This window comes from Poromitra crassiceps (assembly GCF_964638095.1).
Source record: "Poromitra crassiceps genome assembly, chromosome: 25".
NCBI classification, from domain to species: Eukaryota; Metazoa; Chordata; class Actinopteri; order Beryciformes; family Melamphaidae; genus Poromitra; species Poromitra crassiceps.
Window position 1 is genome coordinate 6335679 of NC_139649.1, and position 22500 is coordinate 6358178.

A 22500-nucleotide genomic window follows, 5' to 3' on the forward strand; every position below is an offset into this window, starting at 1 on the left:
ATGCCCTTAAAGACAATTAGGCGCTCACAACAATGGGGCCAATTTCGGGGTCATAAATCGACTCCTCCTCTGTTGATTTTAGAGGTGCTGAAAACACCGTTTATTTACATAACAGCAGTATGTGAAAAACAACACTTGTAATTAAGTAACAGTTACAATGTTACTATTATATTGCGAACTCATTGCATAAGATTGAGAGAGCGAGCGAGAGAGAGAAAAAAAAGGTTTAAATATGTTGATTGTTAGAATATTTTGCACATCAGCTCCAAATAAAGGCACATTGTCAAATTCCAAGTTATTCTTATAGTCATTCAAAGTCATTATAATATGAACTGAAGACATAGGCTATAGGCTATATTGTGACGATTGAATTTCCCTCCATGTTAGACGTCTGTCTTTAGGTTTAACTGCCAGTATAAAAAAGAGAGGACATTATCAGGAGCCGGTTGCTCATTCAGTGTGAGCTTCATGAGAGAGAAAGACCCCGAGAAATTACACCGCTGATTGATAAGTCTTTTAGTTTTTCGGTGGAGGGAAATTACTGTTTGGAATGGAAATTGAAAGAAAGAGAGCAGAGATGTAGCGAGCCAATTGTGGCAGGGCTGATCTGTGATTGGCTGTCAGGAGGTCACAGTCAGCCCAAGGCCCCGCCCCGCCCGGCTTGATATGGGAATTTACTGGCGCCAGTCGCATCAGTCTCCAGCCACATCTCATTAATGAGCCTGAGTACCGCACGGATCAGGAGGTTTACGCATCACAGTTGTGTTTGCCGTCAGCTGATCGACATTTGAACAGGTACCCAGAGGAAACATATTATTTTCTTTCCACGGACTGCGCAGTTGGAACGCATTGGTACGATCGAGAAAGAAGTGAAAACGAACACTTTTTTTTTTCAACGTTTAATTATTAGGACGCCCAAAAAGCTGGGCTAAGTTTATTTCAAGTCGACAACTATTGAATGAAAATCTCAAGGATGCTTCGTCGTTGTGGAGAGCTGGAGCTGCCCGTGTTTTTGCATTGACTTGTAACATTTTGTTTTCGTGTTATTACAGGTATCCGTGAGAAAGGAGCAGACCAGGTGATTGAAGGATTCTATTTCTGAAGCAACTAAACGCAGACGAGACCTTCACTGCCCAGGAACTATAACGATTTGTTTTTGTAACTTCCACTTGGAGGTAAACAAACCCTACATAGCCTAAACACAGAGACGCATTCAGAAGAAAGCAGGCGGCCAGCAATAGCCATGGAGGTCGCAGCGGCCGATCAGTCTCGGTGGATGGCGCATCACCACGCCGTGCTGAATGGCCAGCACCCGGACTCTCATCACCACAGCCTGAGCCATAACTACATGGAGCCCATGGCGCCCTTATTGCCCCAGGACGAAGTTGACATGTTTCTGAACCACTTGGACTCTCAAGGGAACCCCTACTACACCAACTCCCGGGCCAGGGTCACCTACAGTCAAGCACATGGTAAGATATATGCGCACAACTTTACAATTTATTTTGCTGGAGTTGCCTTTATTATGATGACAGGTGACAATTACATTTATTATTAAATTAAATTAAATAATATTGGTATTTTTTTCTGAAACCATTTAACAGTTGGAAACGTTTGTAGGGGTGTGTGTACGTGTGTGTGAGAGAGAGAGAGAGCGAGAGAGAGAGAGAGAATGTTGTAGTAGGGTATTAATTCTATATAGGCCTAGGCCTACTCTTGATAGCAATGCATTAAACATTTGACACTTTATAACGATGCATGGATTAGTGTATAGTGAATAGCTATCAACACGAGCCTTTCTTGCCATTTCTGGTCCACAGTCATAAAAGGAATTTCTAGCAAATGACAGCGAGAGGAAAGGGAAGTATGTCATTTAACCCCTCTCTGTTGGGGCAGGGGTTTCTGGAGAGGGAGAGAGAGGCACTTCCCGGATATAAAATAAAAACCGCAAATTTACTAATAACAATCTGTAGTCCGAGAGCTGCAGTCGATGAAAAGATAGCTCAGGCGAGTAGAAGCTACTTGTATGCTATAGGCCTTGGTCTATCGTAGGCTATAGGCGAAAACACATTTACTCTTTTTTAAGTTTTGATTGAAGCCTTAATTGTTTCTAAAACTGGGATTTTTAATAAATTAGCAGTATTTTATCAACATCTGGAACTGAGACTACTAAATGTCGGACTTGAATAGTTTGGAGTATTCAACAGGTAATATATTTTTGACTGATGGCAACATGTAGCTTGTGCGTAATGCGCGTAAAAGTTAAATAGGCTATTGTTTTGATTTTCAGCTCGCCTCACTGGGAACCAAGTTTGCCGGCCACACCTCATCCACAGCCCCGGTATTCCCTGGCTGGACCCCGGCAAAGCAGCCCTGTCTGCTGCCCACCACCATAACGCATGGGCGGTCAGCCACTTCAGCAAACAGGGCCTGCACCCCGCCGGCTCCGGCTACCCGTGCAGCGGCAGCTCCGGCACGGGCCCAGTGTCCTCTCTCACGCCAGCGTCCCACTCCAGCCCGCACCTCTACAGCTTCCCCCCGACCCCTCCGAAGGACGTGTCTCCAGATCCCGGCCCTACCTCCCCCACCTCCACGAGAATGGACGAGAAGGAGTCGATCAAGTACCAGGTGCAGCTGACGGACGGCATGAAAATGGAGAGCTGTAGTCCGCTCCGCAACAGCCTGATGAACAGCCAGAGCTCGGCCACACACCACCCCATCCCGACCTACCCCACATACCCCCTGCATACACCCCACGAATACAGCGGCAGTCTCTTCCACCCCGGGAGCCTGCTGGGCGGTTCATCCTCCAGCTTTACGCCCAAATGTAAAAGCAAAGCCAGGTCGTGCTCAGGTGAGTTTCATGTCTATTCTCCCAAGTTTTCCCCTTGAGAAATCCACACGTGCTTCAACATTTCACCATTTATTTTTGAGGGGTTTAACTTGCAGATAAAACTTCTGGGGCCTAAACAAATTGGGGTAGGCAGCTACTTTGTGTCGATTGGCAAGGCGGGTACCCTCGCCATTTACCAATAAGTCCAGATTTGATCTTATTTTAGTTTTGATAATGGAGAGTGAAATTGTAAATTGAGTAAATTATTTGGAAGTCACATCTTAGAATAAATAAATATAATTATAAATAAATAAATAAATAAATAAATAAATAAATAAATAAATAAATAAATAAATAAATAAATAAATAAATAAATAAATAAACTACACCATGGAACATTCAGGACAATGCGTGTTTAACTCTAATAATTGATCACAGACAGAATACGATATCTTATCCATCAGCAATAGGCTAATTGTTCCACTTGTCCCCAAAATATAAGCTTTTGGTGTCATTTGATGCGGGGACTTTGCTTTTAGAATGTGGGAATTCGCGCCATTGTCCTGCTTCACAGTTCACACTCCTGTCCCGCAGTAGCCTATGTCTGATGTCATATCTCGAAACCACGACTTCTAGTTGGGTCACTTGAAAAGGGTGAACATTTCCATATCAGGCTCCTCTACCCCGCGGCGCTCCTCTCCTCTCCAAACCTGTCTCAGCGACCCTTAACGCACTCCTCGCCACTTGTAAGCACCATCCACTTAAAAGGGGGTCACTTAGGGAGGAATTTAACATGAAACAAATCTGACTAATCAGGGTCAACCTATTACTAACCGTCCCGGGCCGTCTTTGGCATGATTACTTTATTTTTTTTGAGTAGGGGAGAAATAACTTAAAGGGAAGGAAAGTGAAACAAGAATGAGAGATTAAGGCAGCCTAATTAAACTAATGAATTATTAATAGATTGTTCTGTTCGCCTGAAAGAAAGAAATCCCCGTTGTTTTTAACAGATCAAACATAAACACAAAGGGATTTTTTTTTTCCGTTTCAAAAGTGCTTGTGGACTTCTTCTAACTGGACGCCATGTAGGCTATAGGCTAGTCTGAACTGGGTTCCCTTTGTGCCTCGGCTTGTTTTCTTTTAAATGTGGCCTTTATTGCGCTTAAAAATGCAGGAGTCACGACGCTCTGGCTCCTGCCATATCCTGTATACCTCAGTGAACAAATCACGACCTCCACCCGCCCACCACCGCTCTCCCCAGCCCAGGCCCAGCACTAACAAAGCACAGGCGACAGTCCTGCTGTTTGTGTGTTTAAGCATGGCCTTGGCTGCTGCACTGACATGATGGAGGCGACCAGGTCCACACAGTAGATCTGCTTCTCCTGTCACATGACAGGCTATTTAATAACACTGCTATAATGTGTATCATTTTTTGGGGTATAGGCCAATGCACATTATGGTTTATAATGGTGAAGAATGCAGATAAGTGGTTGAATTTACCTCAAAACAAAACAAAAAAGCCACTGGAATAGTTTAGAAAGAAGCTCCGCCCATGAGAGGGCTCTGTGGATAAACACCTGATTGAATATGGTCAGAGTCAAGTGGAATAATTTAGACTGACATCAGTGTGCAGACATTTGGAAAACAACTCAGGCCGTTAATGGCACTGCAGTTTCCCTGCATTGTGGTATAGTCAGCTTTTCCAACTCATGGCTGCATTCTGAATGAACCGGCAGCTGTAGTAGGACCAGAAAGATGTTGACAAGCTGCTACAAATGTAGCCGTGTGTAATTATGATCCGTTCACCGCTGTCCCCAATGCCTTTTGATCCACCTATAGGGAATGCGCTTTCTGACTGATAAACGTGAGTGAATGCGAGCTATTGTAGCAGAGAAATGTTATACGGTGACATTTAAAAGAAAGCTGGCCCGGGCTTCGCCTGAATCAGTAGCACAAACATATCAAGCCTGCACGACATTAGAAAAGGCTCTTATCTATCAAAGTCGATGTCCAGTGCCAGTAATGGTGATTGATTGTTGTATAAAATGCCACAATGACATTTTTAGCTGTCAGCACATACCTTACAGCATGTGTGGTTTCCTGTTGAGCTAACCTCAAAGCCCAACTCTGCTTACCTGTACAAGTAATACACCCCTCCCCCCCCCACACAGCTACCCCACTTAAACGCCACTCTCCTTAACCGCTCATCTTCCAGTTTCCCTCATTTACCATGTTCAAACATTGTGCAACACATCAGTCCCTGCTGATGCATATTTTAGGCGTTAATAGCCGCCTTTGCGTTGATGTGGTCACAGGACTTGCGAAACACCGAGAGAGGGAGAGAAGGGAGGTCAAAAGCACCAAGACAAAACACTTCAAAAGGGCCGCTTGCCTTTGCTCCAGCCGAATTCCATTGTAGAGCGAGGGTGTGACTGTGGGTGTCCCTGACATTATAATAGGAATAATGAGATGATGCTCTAGGGAGAGAGGGATACTTGAATTAAATGGATTGGTCGGTTTAGCACCCGGCTGTTTGAACTCAGTGAAACCTGCTTGTTTGGGAGAGGAGAGCATGTGGGGGAAGCCATACTGGTTTTTTCAGTCTTACTGGGTGAACAGGCCTGAACCCCAGCAGTGTGCACAGCAACAAGTCTGTTTGTCAGGATTTGGTCACGATACTGTTGTTTTAGGGAGAAAACAAAGCAAATCAAAACAATGATGCTGATTTGAGAACGCAGTTTCAATATTATTAGGGGCAGCCACACAGCAGCAACTGGCACGCTAGCTTTTCATCAGAGACGGCAACAATGTCCGGCACATTTAATACCACCCCCACACACTTATGTTTCCTCTCATGGGTGCCCACTGAGCTGATGAATAATGTAGTCCTAATTTGATGGCGTGTCTCATTATTCTCGTTGGACACCTCTGGACATGTTCTGGCTGTCTCTGGCCTCCCCACTCTGGATCAGTTTACATAGAGGTGTCTGTGTCCATGACGGTCCACCCTGCAACCCAGCAGCACAAAGGACAGACATGTAGACTGGGTACACCTGCACTCTGATATGGACATTGTCACTGCACGTCCTCGTGAGAGACGCTTTGACTTCATATTACAGGATTAGCCCTGCAGGCCGGCCAGTTCATCCAGCATCACGGTTGCCTGATTTAGCTGGACAGCTGCTATATACGTCTGTGTTTTTTAAGTCATGTCGCCGCTGACGGATGGCGAATTTTTTAATTATATAAATTTCCCGTTGTCTTTCCCTCACTTGAACTATACGCAGAGGGCCGTGAATGTGTCAACTGCGGAGCCACCTCCACCCCCCTGTGGCGGCGGGATGGTACGGGCCACTACCTGTGCAACGCCTGCGGACTGTACCACAAGATGAACGGCCAGAACCGACCACTTATCAAGCCCAAACGCAGACTGGTGAGTCCTCCTCTCTTCTCCCTCCATGGCTTCAGGTCGAGAGAAGGCACCCAAATATGAGCACAGAGCAGATGCCGGGAGCACAATTCCAGGAAAGTTATATTTTCCCTATGATCTTCCTGGAATTGTTTGTCCCTCTCACCCCCCGGTGATCCCCCTGCACGGCCTGTTACAATACTGCTACTATTGCCATTGTTCCTGCTATCATTATTGCTGGTACTTCTGATACTGTTACTGATACCGATGCCCATGCTGCTTTAGTTAACACCAGGCTTGAGTAAATGAAATGCAGCATGCATACAACACTCTGATCCTCGATGTAGCCTCTCTGCACCAGAGCTGCACAGACACCTCTGTCTGTCACTAAACACTATGGAAGCTGCAGATATTTCCCTGTGGCGCAATTGATTTATTTTATGACCTTCAAAGCATTATTAATTAGAAAATGTTGATTGTGTTTCCTGATTGGTGAGCTAACTTGGGAATGATTACCTGACTATTGATTTATTTTATGAATGTCTCAAACAGGGACGATAATTTAATATTTTTCTTTTCATGGTGCGCACCATGAAACATTAATTTACTCACTTATACATCCATTTACTCACTTATACTAAAAGTTTGTCTCTTTTACCAGATCGGTTGCTTTTTCAATGAATAAAAGTCCTTTGTTAATTCCAATTAAGTTAATCACAAATAGTCAGAAATAAAAATTAGAATTTTGTACAAATTAAACTATAATTCTCTGAATCATTTCATAACTTAAGACTGTGTTTGTCAACTGACCTAATAGAGATATATGTAGCCTACACATTATTGGTAGGCTATCCAAGTAGGGTTTCATATAAAAGAATGGTAATAATAATTAAATAATCACGTTTTAATAGGTACAATTTAGTGTAATCTCTTAAATTTGAGCAGAAAATGGTGTTGTGTGTTTTTTTAAATGCAGGCTAATATAGCCTATAGGTTACAGTGCCGAGCCTATAGCTTACATTTAATGAGCCTCTCAGCATCAGCATGCCATTTGCCAATGAAATGGGCAATATAGGGTCACAATAAAGATATTTCAGATTAGAATTTTTATTTATTTATTTTTATTTTATTTTTTTGCATTTTCTTCCTTGACCACCTCTACTACGGCGTTCCTCCTCATGAAAAGTCCATTACATTTTCCATTGGCTCAGTCCTGTGGCTGTAGCTTTTGCATTTTCAGCTCAAGTGTTTTCAGAGTTGTGTTCAAAGGGGCATCCAGTTGTTTCCTATCCGGATATCTGCCCGGCCCAGATAAGGAAGCCAGGCTCCCGGCTGTTTCCGCCTTCAACCAGCCCGCTGCATTCTCTATGGCCAGGCAGGCTGACATATACTGTAAAGAGATTATCACAACACTGGAGGACCCGTTTATGTGTGAAGAGAGAGAGAGAGAGAGACCGTGAGGGGCGGGGATTGGAAAAATAAATGGATTTATGTTCTTCTCTTGTTTGTCATGCTCAGTGGGCAACGGCACAATCTTAATGCGCAACGTATTTTTTTTTTTGTAGATATATATTTTTTTATTTTAGGCATACAAACGAACCAGTGTTGTTTTTGTTGTTCTCGGGGTCAATAGCAACGAGTCCACCTGAAATTAATTAAAAGAAAACGTGGATGCTGCTTGCCTCGCAAAGGGCCCGCGGGGCTTTCTTGCATGTAAAGCTAATGTTTCTTATTATGTGTGAAGAATCGATCCGTAATGGACGTGCAAGCACATTGCCAGACAGGACACCGAGGTCTTAAGACGCCTTGCCTCCCTGGATGACGGCCGAAGAAGCGCTTTATACAAGGCCTCTATTATATTCCTACACGTCAGACTATATTGAATTAATTAAAGATGACAATTATTTGCAAACTTAGTGGTAGACAGGAACAAATAATTCAGTGGTAAAAATGTCCCCTATATTTGCACAAATTGGAAAATGTGATCATGTGTAGCTCTAAATCATAGTAGCTAGTCCTATTCAATAGAGAGGTTAACTAGGCTAATTTGATCAGTTTAATTAAGTGGTTGCTTTGATCGCTCAAAGTTGAATTAGCCCATTACCCTCCATTCACAAAAACCACAACTCGCCAACCGTTTAACTCCCAACACAACTTTCTGTCTCGCCAATGTTGGGAAATAGCGGGATGTGTCCTGCTGGATTACAACAATGGCAGCAGCAGCAGCGTCGCTTGAAAAACATATAATTTCTAAATGTGTAAGCCTGCTAAAGATGGCTAAAATGGTCATGGTATTCGGGATCAGAAATCGTATTAATGTCAAGTTCAGTGTCCGTGCTGACCTTTTCGGCTAGATGGAAATAAGCATGTGAATGGGTCATTATTCACCACGCATGTTTCTCTCTCCTTCCTGCAGTCCGCTGCTAGACGTGCAGGCACCTGCTGTGCAAACTGCCAGACCACCACCACCACCCTGTGGAGGCGCAACGGGAACGGAGACCCGGTGTGCAACGCCTGCGGCCTCTACTATAAACTGCACAATGTAAGTAGCCTGAAAAAGCGCACTTAACTGCGGGCTTTGGGGAGAGGGGGGCGGGGTGGCTTACCGGTCGGTACTGGTCAAGTGGGCGGACAGCTCGTATCGATTTAGGAGCGGGCAAACTGTGAGAGTGTGGAAGCAAAGCCCGCTCGTTCCTGTCAAGCAGAACCCACCGCTCGTCCTTTTTTATTAATCCATCGTTGTTTCAATGGGGGGCGTAACGGGCGTTACTCCCCGGAGAGGCTGCGGGGTGGGACTGTCATTCAGTGTAACGGCGTCGGTTACATTGATGAGGATTTTGTCTGAGACTGGTCCTTTCAGCTCCAGCCTGGCCTCCATCGCCATGTATTCATATTGACTGTGAGGAGGATTGTGCGTTTGAATTAGACAAAAGATAAAGAAAGAACAAAAATCGTGCCTTGCCTTATAATGCAGTTATATATGCAAATCAGCTGCTTAACATTTATAGCATTATTATTATTATTATTATTTTTTTTTTACACTGGTGCAATACAGACCCATTAGGTTACCCTGAAAGAAGTGCATGTTAACTTTAATTGAAAATGCAATAGGCTATCTAATGTAGCTTTATACGGAGATATTTAAAATTTCACGAGCACTTGCAGCTAATAATAGGAAAAGTTGAAGCCTCATAATCGACTATTCATACCGTCTGTGTGTAGGCACTGTGTCTGGCTGCGTGTAGCTAATGTCTGGCTCCCCACAGGTCAACAGACCCCTGACCATGAAGAAAGAAGGCATCCAGACACGCAACCGCAAGATGTCCAGCAAGTCCAAGAGAAACAAGCGGGCAGGCGACGGCTTCGACGAGCTGTCCAAGTGCATGCACGACAAGGCGTCCCCCTTCGGCGGCGGGCCGGGCCTCGGCCACATGACCCACCACATGGGTCACCTGCCCCCCTTCAGCCACTCGGGACACATGCTGCCCACGCCCACGCCCATTCACCCGTCCTTCGGTCACCCCCACCACCACTCCAGCCGCTCGCCCGTCTGGGCCGAGCCTCACTGAAGAAGGCCCACCCCACCCCACACACCCCCACCCAACAACAACACCCACCCACCCCCAGAACTCCTCCATTCTCGGGGGGCCCGCGCATTGCCATCAACACTAAAATGGCTCCACATCACAAGCTGACTACTTGTACAGCGGTTGGATGGAGAGTTGGACTCTCTCAGTTGGACTTTATCGGACAGAGGGTCGCGTGCGTCCCACCGCCTGCGACCTCACTGAGAAGGACAGAGAGCGAGACTTTGACCGGACTCTGTTCAGAGCTAATGTGAAGAGGGATTCGTTTGTCCCCCCCCCCCCGGGTGGCTGAGACTTGTGGAAATGGAGTGAATGGAGACGCTTGTCATTCTTTTTGCTTATTTTTACTAAGTCACTTTGGTACCCACCTCTCCTTGACCCTGTAACAGGAGCCTCACGAGAGGTCTTAAGAGAACCCGCTGTGTTCGCCTCCTGATGCTCTCGTCTCCTCGTAGACGGAGATACTGCACCCTGTCCATTCCCAGGCTATTGTCCACAGTGGCTGCTGCAGTGCAGGAGGACAGACAGACAGAGACAGAGACAGAGACAGACAGGCTCTTCAGTGATGGAAGTCTCAAAGCCGACTGTACTCGCCCACAGCACCCACACACCTCTGTTCTTGTGAAACCGGGCAGACCCAGACTGCAGTACCCACAAGCCGCCACTCCGCTCTCCTCACATGCTGGATTGTACATCACCACCACATTGCTCACCTGTTTTTAATAATGGACTTTTATGGAAAAAAGACGCAAGTAAATAGAGTGTTTATAAACGCTTAATTGCTATTATTGTTGTTATATTTGATGTTATAATTATTGCTACGATAATTTATTTTCACTCTTTAAGGCTTTCGTCAAAGACACATGGAAACTGTTATGGTTTTAATTTCATGGTTATTACGTAAAAGAAAAACACTGACCTATCTTAGATGAAATGTTGTCCCCTGAGCTGTACGTTTTTATCATTTTTTCCATCTCACAAAAAGTAAAGGAAATAAAGTTTAATACTAAAAGTCAACGCCGTCGCCGCCTCGTAAGTTTAGTAACTCCCTCTGTCTCTTGATGTAAGCAGCTACAACACACACACACACACACACAGTCCCACACACGCACACAGCCACACACTGAACTCTTGTTTTAATGAACAGTTCCTGATTATTAAAATCATAAGTGATATCAGATGTATCAAGGGAAGCTCTGTGATGTGTGATCCCTTAAGCGTGGTGAATGCTTTGGTCAGGCTCCTCCCCTATCTGTGATGCAGTGCTGTTTCAGTGAAGGCCCCTTTGTGGAGCTGAGGCCTCAGGCTGGACCATTGTGCCCAGACAGCGGGCTCCAAAGCTGGGGTAAGCAAAGTCACCGAGTCACACAGTCAGTCACACATATGCACGTACATATGCACAACACACACACACACACACACACTCGAAAGCAATCACAAACCCCTTCTCTCTATATAAATAGATTGTATTATTCTTATTATTGTCTCGCAGCCAAAACCTTCACGTAGGCTACTTGTATCTATAAACAACAGACACTGAGGCGTGTGTTGTGTTCAGTGGCAGTCGTTCTTGTTTCTACCTTCCCTTCCCTTCCCTTCCCTTCCCTGGCCTGTCTGTTGGACTGGTCCTCTCTCTGGGCCGTCTGTTGGACTGGCCCTCTCTCTGGGCCCTCTCTCTGGGCCGTCTGTTGGACTGGCCCACTCTCTGGGCCCTCTCTCTGGGCCGTCTGTTGGACTGGCCCACTCTCTGGGCCCTCTCTCTGGGCCATCTGTTGGACTGGCCCACTCTCTGGGCCCTCTCTCTGGGCCGTCTGTTGGACTGGCCCACTCTCTGGGCCCTCTCTCTGGGCCGTCTGTTGGACTGGCCCACTCTCTGGGCCGTCTGTTGGACTGGCCCACTCTCTGGGCCCTCTCTCTGGGCCGTCTGTTGGACTGGCCCACTCTCTGGGCCGTCTCTTGGACTGGCCCACTCTCTGGGCCCTCTCTCTGGGCCGTCTCTTGGACTGGCCCACTCTCTGGGCCCACTCTCTGGGCCGTCTGTTGGACTGGCCCTCTCTCTGGGCCGTCTGTTGGACTGGCCCACTCTCTGGGCCCTCTCTCTGGGCCGTCTGTTGGACTGGCCCTCTCTCTGGGCCGTCTGTTGGACTGGCCCACTCTCTGGGCCCTCTCTCTGGGCCGTCTGTTGGACTGGCCCACTCTCTGGGCCCTCTCTCTGGGCCGTCTGTTGGACTGGCCCACTCTCTGGGCCCTCTCTCTGGGCCGTCTGTTGGACTGGCCCTCTCTCTGGGCCGTCTGTTGGACTGGCCCTCTCTCTGGGCCGTCTGTTGGACTGGCCCACTCTCTGGGCCCTCTCTCTGGGCCGTCTGTTGGACTGGCCCACGGTGATTGGAGTGAGAGGAAGGACACCGGGTCTTTAGTGGGAGAGAGACACCGGGTCTTTAGTGGGAGAGAGAGAATAGGAAGGAAAGGCAATCAGGCGACCCGCGAGCAAACACGTGGGGGGGGACCCGGACCCCCTCGCACACAGATGTGCACACAGCTGAGGATGTCAGGAAGCAGGCTGGCGTCCCACACTCGGTTTCTCTCTCTCTCTCTCTCTTCTCGTGCTCTGTCTCTCTTTCTCTTTTTATTTTGTCTGCCTTCCTCACTCTCTCTTTCTGCTCTCCCCCCTCTGTCCTTTACGCTCCCTTCTTCTTCTTCTCTCTCTTTCTGTCTTACGTTCACTCCATTTTGTACCCCCCCTCGCCCCGCCCCACCCCGCCCCCCACTCCCATTTGGACTATTACAGTAAAACACAGGCACTGAGGAAACTTTGAACAGAGCCAGCTACTAATGAGTCTGCTCGATTAGGGCCAATTTCAGGTCAGCATCAGCAGCGCCGCCCAGAGCACAGACAGCACCGCCCTCGCACACCCAGAGCACGGACCGTCCGAGCTAAAACAGCCCGAGCTAAAAGAGGAGCGCTGCCTGCTACCCCCTCCCTGAACCCTCCACCCTGTTCACATCTGCTGCACCGCCAGTACACATTGATTTGCTGTGCTTTCACAGGCTTCATCGGTTCAAATTGGCAATAATATTTGGTCCACAGATTTATAGGGATGTTGCTTTGGTATCCCAGTGTAGCTGGAGTCATCCCGGCTGTCGTTGGCCACGTTTACGATGGCGTATCATAGCAGCCACAAGCCTGACTTGACTGGCACCGTGCACGTGTCATGGAGGACTTGAGGACGTCTGCATCCGAGTGGCTGTTTTCAGTGTGTGTGTGTGTGTGGGGTGGGGGTGGGTTTCCCCCGATCCACTTTGCTGAGCAGTGAAAACGTAACGCTCGACTGCCAATAAGCAGTCTAGCCATCTGTGTGTCGCGCGCGCGGTGTGTTGTGGGCGCTGGTCCGTGTACGGGCCGCAGCTCCACAGGGCTCGGTGCCGCTGCAGCACAGTGAGCCTGCCTGCCTGGCCGGACTCCCAGAGCCTGAGAGGGGGGAGACGGAACGGGCCAGCGCTCTTCAGGAGGCCCTCCAGAGGGAAGGGGGGAGCCTTCCCAAAAATAATACAGCAGTCTGCCAGGCCAGGGGCTCCCAGAGCTGCCCCCCTCCTGTCTGAACACACACGTCCTCACACACATACACACGCAAGACGTGAGCATGCATGTATACACACACACACACACACACACACACACACACTGACAGGGACGGTGTGTCGGACAGCTTCTCGTGAAGCAGTGTTTGTGTTTGTAAGATATTACCTAAGAAGGCAGAAGGTACTGGGCACATCATATCTGCACTTGGTTTAGTGTCGCCTTGAAATAAATGCTGCAGACCATGTGGGTAGTAGTCCGTGAGCGAGTGTCACTGTTACGGCATCTTCTAACCAATTAGACGTATATAGCCTCTGTTCTGTTCTGTGAGGGCTTTGTTGTGCACTCTTTGCCAGGCAGCTGTTGTAATACAAGATGATCCACGGGACCACCACCACCTAGACCAGAGGTTACCTAAGACATCCCCTTTCTAACTCGGATCATGAATTGTTACAGGAGGAGACATGAGCAGAGCCGTAAAATGTGATATTATATCTTCACTATCGGAGTCGTGTTCCACAGAGGAGATGAGGAGGAAAGATCTCCTCAGCAGAGAGTCGTGTTCCTCAGAGGAGATGAGGAGGAGAGATCTCCTCAGCAGGGTGAACAACACGCAGGCGGCCACCTAAGAGCAGAGCACCGAGAGGTTTACAACTTCCAACCTGGAACTTGGCCTTTCAAACTCCCTCCTTCTTTCTCTTCTTCTCTGCTCCTCTCTTCTCTCTCTGTCACCATGGCCAGCCCCCCCCCCCTGCCCCATTCCCCTCTCGGAGCTCTCTGAAACATCTCATCACGACCCCCCTCCTCACGCTCCAACTCCCACTCTCCTCTCCTCTCGTCTCCCACTCCCCCTGTCTATTTGTTTTTCCACTCAATTGAATTAGCCAAATCAAAAGGTACGTCGGCCATCCCCTCACAAAGTAGAGTTAGGGAGAGAGAGACGTGCAAGATGAAAGGAAGAGCATAGTTCAGATGCAGGTCTCTCTTGGTGTGTGTACTGTGTGTGTGTGTGTGTGTGCGTCCGCGCGTGTGTGTTCTCATGGGGGTTGACCTTTGCCTTGGCCTAACTGAAAAGGCATCCCTCCATCCTCAGATCCCTAGAAGGATATTAAGATTTGCAAGACTGGACTATATTTAGAAAACACAAACATGGAACACAAGTATTCACACTTTTATTTGCCATAAAATGCAGTAAGGAAGATGCTTGTTTATTCATCATGATGAAAAAAAAAAAAAAAACGGCCCGAGCAAATAGAGAACTTGTACCAAGATGTGATGTTGCATTTTCAACCGAGCTTGTAACCGTTTGAATTTTTTTAGAGGCTACAAAGTCATAGTGATCGTGCTGCTACAGTACGAGGAGGCCCATATGTGTGAACTTCCTCTTTTCACAGCTCAAGAGAAATTCATAGAGATAACCATTTCTCAGAGGCTGACGGGAAGAAGGTGGGGGACCTTCTGCATTCAGCAGAACACCTGGCCCAACCTGGTTCATGGAAAAGCCTACAGAGATAGAACTATTTGACACTTTCGCAACCCTTAACAGTTCTCCAATCAAACTGTAGCGTATTACAGACGATACGATCAGCCATGCTGTGACAGCATTTGCTGTCGCTCAGAGAGGTGCAGAGGTGACAGGAGATAATCACCGATGATGACCTCTGCCGACAGGAAACCACCGACCTGCCAGAACACTGAATCCCACTGACGATCTCTCCAAAATGTCAGAAATTAGTCAGAAGAAATGTGTGTCTATTTTGTTTTTTCCACAAGTGTGTTTTTTTGTCTCTCTCTCCGCACACACACTCACTCACCGCCCTTTATCGGGCCCACCCTTAGATAGGCCCGCTAGGTTACAGCAGCTCCATATCAAGCTTGACTGAGGATACGTTTTTGAAAGCAAATAAAAAAAAAGATAAAAACAGGAAGTGAGAAGTTCGAACAGGAAATACTTCTGTTATACTATAGGAGCAATTCAGCCCAGAAAAGGCCTGACAAAGAGAGTAAAAATAGATTATGAGAGGTTTCGAGCACCAAATGTAATTCTTTGCATGGTGTTCAAAGAACCAAACTGTACGCTATGACTGGCTTTGTTTACATTATTGGAATAAAGACATTTTTCACTCTGAAATTCATTGTCTGTGCCTTCTACAGTATATAGGGACTGACAGTATGAGACCGCTAACCACGGGGTTCCCATGTAATTCTAGGCAAAGATTGTTTACATTTCTTTTTTTTTCCACAACCAATGGAAAAGAGACCTGTATTTTGACTTGTGACGTGCATCAGAAATGTCCACAAAGTTAATTTCCCATCCAATAGTCACAACTCTTCAAGAACATATGTGAGGATGAAATAAAATGCAGATTGAAATCTTAAAATGTGTTTTTTGCTCCATTTGAAAGACATATTTTCTCCATTTCTCATATGCATCAAAGGGGATGGCGACTTTAGTATGAAAGTAGAGAAGTGAAAGAGGCACAGAAACAGAGAGTGTGTTTCATATCATTCGGCGGTGGTTGGAGGTTCGACCTTATTGCCGGTCTGTGGTTTTCAAAACAGACCTTGGCTGGGTTTCCCAAAAGCTTCTTTGCGCTAAGAAGCTAATTCAACCCTTCTTAAGGCCCCCTTAAGAAGCAAACGCGTTTCCCAATTGCTTCTTTACGAAGGCATGCGTTTCCCAAAAGCTTCTTAGCGCTAAGAAGCTTCTTTGACCCTTCTTAAGGCTCCCGTAAGAAGCCAACGAAGCCAACGTGTTTCCCGATTGCTTCTTAGCCTAAAATTATCTTCCAATTATCCTCCGTTAAGAAGGCTGCGTTTCCCAAAAGCTTCTTAGCGCTAAGATGATCTTTCGTTAAGAAGGTTTTGTAAGAAGGGTCTGGAGCCTTCTTAACACCTTCTTAATGACAAAACACTGGCAGATCCAGCCGCGTCAGGCAAAAGGAGATACTTGTGTCCACTGTTCCTCTTGTGTTTTTCCCTTTTTCCTTTCTTTCATGTACCCTTTAGTGTTTAAAATTAGGGAACACTTGAAAATCTCCCCTGTATGTATGGTTACTTGTGTTTTAAATGTTTTACCGTAGGCTATATTCCTCTAATCAGAATGGATTCCTTTTATAATGTTGTGGATTTATATAGCACCTTTCACAGAACCCAAGGTCGCTTAAATTCTGTAGTGTTTCTCTGTTTTGTTATATGCTGTGTATATAAAGCAATTTGAACTGCAGTCCATGTCTGAAATAAATAATGTTTAATAAAGTTTAACATGACCATGATTAGGTGTTAACAGTGTTTCTCAACCACTGAGTCGTGGCCCACTGCTGGGCTCAGAGTACCATCAAGTGAGCCGCTCCAGTTAAGATGCTTCTTAAGAGCCTTCTATTTTTTTTATTTTTCTCGACTGTTAAGAAGGCGTTTGGGAAACACTTCTTTGGAGCCTTCTTAACTCCTTAAGAAGCTTCTTAACTCCTTAAGAAGCTTCTTAACTCTTAAGAAGCTTCTTTGTTGGGAAACTCAGCCCTTATGAGTAGAGTGGACTAATAATGAAAAAAAGTTGATATACACGTAGGAGTGCATTGAGTTACAGTTCTTTGTGGTCGGTATGTTGTACTGCTCCTACGATTATCCCCTCAAACCGGGGTCTCCACTAGCCGCCCCGCTCTGCAGAGCCCGGGGGGGGTGTTATTGGCCTGCTAATGTGTGTGTGGATTATTCTGTTTGCACACAATCCCAGCTGAAATGAGGCAGATACACCGTGTTCGGCCGGCCTAATCACACCGACTCGCGGCGATTCAAACCCGGGCCGTTATGAATACGCATCAGTCATCTGCCCCGTGTTCCCATTCTTCTCCCATTCACGCATTCTTCGCTCCTGTTAGCCCGAGTGTGTGTAGCCGCGCTGAAAAGTAGCTGTCAGAGGCAGGAGGGTGCGGACATGCAACCAGCAGAAGAACCAACACCGTTCCCTCGACTCACCCTGAAATTTAGGTCAGCCGCGTCTCACCTGGGACAGGGACGGCATTCAGGATGTTCAACCCGGGTCGGCTTGTGTTCTGATCTCATTCATGGCCCGGGTTCTCTTGCTGCTGCACCGCGGTGCTCCTCTCCCTCTCTCCCTCTCTCCCGCCCCGGCTCACCTGCTCCTCCGACAGACAAATTCATCCCCACTGTCTGAGGACAAATGAGTCCATTCATCCCCGGGGCTCCCATTGACAAGCCAGGGGCCAAGTACAGTCCTAATGCCTGGGAGGGCCCGGGGGAGTGGGCGTCTGGACCTGCCATCCCCACTTCCGCGCCCACATAATGTCCCACGCACCATTCCCAGCACCCCGCCCCGCGCAGCGGTACCTTTCTCCGACAGGTAACCGGAGAAAGGCGGGGGGAGACGGGGGGGGGGACAGGGGATCTGAGGCAACTTGGCCCGTGGCCAGGAGTGAGCGGGTGGGACCCAGATGCCTGCCCCTCTGTGGATCCTCTGGACGCTCCCAGAGGGACCCCGATGTCCAGACAGAGAACAGCTAGGGGGACAGTAGAGGACAGTAGAAGCCCCACAGAGACATCGCTGTGTGTGTGCTCCTCCCGCTCCGGCTCCGACTCTCAAGCTGTTCCCGGCTCTCTATTGTGGTGCGACGATGGTCGGGCTTGTGTGGTGGATTAAGTGACAGAGACTTTGCTCTGTGGCTCTGCTGCCCTGAATTCAATTTCGAGCCTGCTCCATTCTCATGGACAAAGTGGACAAAGTCACAACAAAGCGGCATCGCCGGCGCGCCCGCGCTGAATGATTTGGGTATATAAGGCATTCAAGTACATCTAGATAGGTCGTTCACTCGCATCGGAGAGGGACAGTGAGTCTGGCTGGAAGCAGAAGAAAGTGCAGCAGCGGAGAAATATGTCTGCTACTCGATGCAAGTCGAGGAGGGGAGGGAAGGAGCCAACCGGCTAGGCCTCATTTAGAATCCTGTCTTGTCTCGTCACTCATGCAGAAACACCGCGTCCAAGGTGAGGGCATTCCGAGACAACTCTTCTCAGTTTGCCTTTGGTAGGACATTTTGTTGTGTCTCTCTACCCTTATTGAGCGAGCGATTGTCAGGTTAACACACACACACACACACACAAACACTAACACACACACACAGTCACACACACACACAGGCCTGTGTCACGATGAGGACGTGCGTCATCACTGGAACATTGTGTGCCTCATCTTAATAAAATGGCTTAATGTCATTAGACCATTAAAAAAAACTGGAGGGAGATGAAAGTTTCATTTGTGAGGGGCAACATTGTGGATAATATAATGAATAGACAGAACACCATTAGGCCTACAGCCAGAGATGAAAAAGAAAAACCTTTTGATATCTCTTACATCAAAGGTTGCTTCATTTCTGTGGGTAAGCAGAAGTGTAGCGTTTTGTTATTGATATAATCATAATCATTCTTATCTTATTATTTTAATCAACAAGGTCAATAAGCATGCTCTGTAGCAATTGGGTTGCCTGGGATAACCCTTTCCAACGGGCACGCCATTTAAAAAATATTAATACTTGAAAACCAGCTTCGGGACACGGGAGACGTGCCGGCCTGCACCCATGATAGATGCTAGTTTTCGTTGGAGACAGAAATTATCAGAGCCATCACACGCATATACACACGCGCACGCACACACACACACACACACACGCACACGCACACACAACAAGGCGTATCAGCGGAGGATCGGTATGAGCAGGCGTTGTGCTCACTCATTGGCTCGGCGGGATGTCGCAACCCCAGCACCTAACTGGCCCTTATCTCCTTTGAGCAGACTGCACGGCTTGATATGCATCTGTCATATTTGTCGGAAAGAAAAGACACGGCGGTAAGAGCACGATGAGTCAAAAAACACTGCAGCAGCATCCAGTCACTTCCCTGCGGTTTCGGCGTGACCGTGATCGTTTGCTTGTTTGTGTCATCTTCTCTCCCCAGTTGAGAAGAAGACGCCTGCAACAAACAACATTCAACCGGACACCCAAATCCTCAGTGAGTCCGTGCACCTAACTTCTGGCACGTGTGAGTCAGGCTACCTGTGACCTGTTACTGTTCCCCGACCTTACGCACGTGTTTGCACGTTTGCATTCATTCATGCCTTCCTCTCTCCGAAAACACAAAAGCCAAGAGCGAGATTGTCATCATTCCATCATGGCCATCGCCATGACGACAGATAAGGCCCCTGTCCTCTCTTGTCGTCATAGCGGCCTTGCATCAGCTCCATCAGTGTGCTGTGGCTATAAGCGAGCCTCTGACGATGTGGGTATGAGTGTCTGTCTGAGGGCTATCTGGCACGATAAGAGCCAGGAGAGAGACAGCGAGCGCCAGATATTCACACAGCCGAGCCGGTCACGGCAGGAGAGGCTGCAAAGAGTGGAGAGAGAGAGAGAGAGCATGCGTCTGAGAGATGGCCAGAGGGTCTGATGGTGTCAACCACAGCTCCTCCACACGCACACCTGCTTAGAGGCATGCATGCATACCAGGGGGGCAGAGAGCAGAGGTGAAACGCTATGAAAATTTCACATCACGATTATGGTGACCAAAATGATCACGGTTATCTGTCTGTATTATCGCGGTATTGTTAACGTGCTGCTGATAATGATCAAAAGGTAATGATAAACGCGCTGAAATCATGTCACCGAGGCCTGTGTCTGGGAGACTGTTGCTATAGCTTTAGCTCTAACCACAAGGAATTTGATCACGGTTTATCATTAAACCGGTAATCATTTCATCCCTAGCAGAGACAAATTTGCACGTGTTCACAAAGAACGCTGGCGTGCACAAAATAATGCAGATATTAAGATGCGCAGTATGAGTGAAAACACAGCCTTTTCTGGTCAATATGGCTCTATGACAGGGGTGGGCAACTGGCGGCCCGCGAGCGCCCCCTGTGCGGCCCGCGCTGGAATTGCACGAAAAAAATATATATACATACATTATACTAAAGAGGTTCATTTGGCCTATTTGTATATATTATTTAGAATAGTTCATCTATAAAGGCCAGTTAGGCAATGTTTGTACCTGACATGTTTCGGTTGCTGTTTCTGCAGTCTTCATCAGAGCACATCATACATCACGTGACACCTCTGATGAAGACTGCAGAAACAGCAGCAGAAACATGTCAGGTACAAACATTGCCTAACTGGCCTTTATAGATGAACTATTCTAAATAATATATACATACAGTGCACCTGAACGCAAGATACCCACTGAATAAGTGTCCAAATGTTCACGTCATTCTGGCCAATACTCCACTTCTGTTATAACATTTCAGTCTGGATATTTAATATCTTTCAATAATCTTTATGACTAAAAGGCTAAAAGTAATCTCATGTGTAAGAAATTACTGTTCTACATTGAAGTAAAAAAATGTAATAATTAACTTGTTGGTTTTGGATTTATTTAGCTTCAAGAGTGCATTTTTGTTCTTGTGTGACCCTCAACACAGGCTTTGAGAATCCCGGGCCACTTACTGATACTTATGCTTAAATAACCCACTCTGGTTTATTTCAAGAAAAACATTTTGGCTAGTGGAAATTCTAATTGACTGGTAACTTTAAAATCTAGCAGCCATATTGGCAGGTGGTCAAAAAAGTTAATTTCAAGCCCTGCAGGGAGAGCAAGTGGTGACATAGGAGTGAGTGAGAAAATGATCAAATATTGGTGGTTAAGACTGAATAATGACATCACAACTGTTAATTTAAAATGAGTTATTCCTCTAAACCTGGCTTCAAATGCCCCAAATTTTTTCGCGCCGGTTCCCGTTCGGGCCCCCAACCCTCAGCAAAACCTGGCCCTCTGGTAGCGAGGACATTTTTTTGTGGCCCTCATTATCGTCAAAGTTGCCCATCCCTGCTCTGTGACATCTAATGCAGCCCACCCGGTTTAATCTCTGTTCTCAGCCTCTTTCTCTGGGCGACGTTTATGCCTCTGATTGACTTTTAGCCTGCCAAACCAGCATTAATTGACACACATGCACAAACATACATAATAGGTAGGTACACACACGCACACACGCGCGCACACACCTACACACACACACACACACACACACACACACACACACACACACACACACGCACACACAGAACATCTAATCCAGCTAATCCACCCTGCCATTTGAACATCCAATGCTATGGTAACATGGTTAATCAGCCATGTAAAAAATAAAGACAAGACCAAATTGACTGATAGAATTATTCCATTTACTCCTCTGAATTAAAACATTTCAGTATTGTCATGGTCCACTGGAGATCATCCTGGGAGAGTGGGGGGGGGGGGGGGGGGGGGGGGGTCACAAAAATTAATTAAAAGTCAGTGATGTAAACGGCTTCATTCAATTATTAGTACAAGTTAACTAACAAGCTCTGTGCGTTTGATAACTGCCGCGTTCAGACACATCAAATGAGTTGAGAAGAAACATCGGGGCTTTGGCAGAGTCACTTTGAAAGTCTTTAACCCAGCCCAGCGTTTGTGTGTGTATCCCTTTAAGACCGCGAACCGCGTGATGCGGTTCGCGGTCTTAAAGGGATACACACGCAAATGCTGCATCAGGTATCAATGGGTTAAAAGGCCAACGCAGCCTTCTTGAAACAGGAGACACTTTCTCTCCAAACAAGGGAAGCACTCTCCTGGAAGGGAAGAATGGGCATTTTTTTTTAACGACTCGGCTCCAGACGACAGAACTGTTTCGCTGGACACGAGCTCGTTCGACCTCGGGTCACTTCCCAACAGCCCTTGGCCCCTTGCTCCGCGTGACATCACGGGTCAAAGTGAAGTGTGTGGCCCGGGCAGGCGGGCCGGGACGCGGCGCGGGCCCCGACTGGGCCCGGCCCGGGACAGCGCCAGAGTGAGACAAAGACTGAGACGAGAGAGAGAGCGCTCTCTGATTCCTTTCCTTGGGCAGCATGACAAAACTGTGAGGAATGCAGGCGAGAGGGAGAGAGAAGTGATCAAGAGCTCAAGAACCAGAAGGGGGAGAAGAAATCCGATGGAGCAATATAGGGAGAGAGGTCTGCTGAATAAGCCAGGACAGCAGGGCCTTCTATTGGTTCATTTCCCCTTTTAC

General features: G+C 47.2%; 1 protein-coding gene across 2 annotated transcripts in view; it reads left to right on the forward strand.

Annotated features, from left to right (window-relative positions):
* Positions 1-10808, forward strand: part of gata2a (GATA binding protein 2a) — a 15127-nt gene extending 4319 nt beyond the window's left edge. The window contains exons 2-6 of one of the 2 annotated variants that reach the window (XM_083661060.1): positions 1053-1472; positions 2291-2854; positions 6121-6266; positions 8659-8784; positions 9509-10808. In XM_083661060.1, the coding sequence (XP_083517186.1) occupies positions 1244-1472; positions 2291-2854; positions 6121-6266; positions 8659-8784; positions 9509-9811 (1368 nt within the window). In that variant the 5' untranslated portion in view covers positions 1053-1243 and the 3' untranslated portion in view covers positions 9812-10808. Of the gene's footprint in view, positions 1-958; positions 1473-2290; positions 2855-6120; positions 6267-8658; positions 8785-9508 lie in introns of those variants that run through there. The other variant, XM_083661061.1, reaches the window with a different exon arrangement.
* Positions 10809-22500: the final 11692 nt, after the last annotated feature.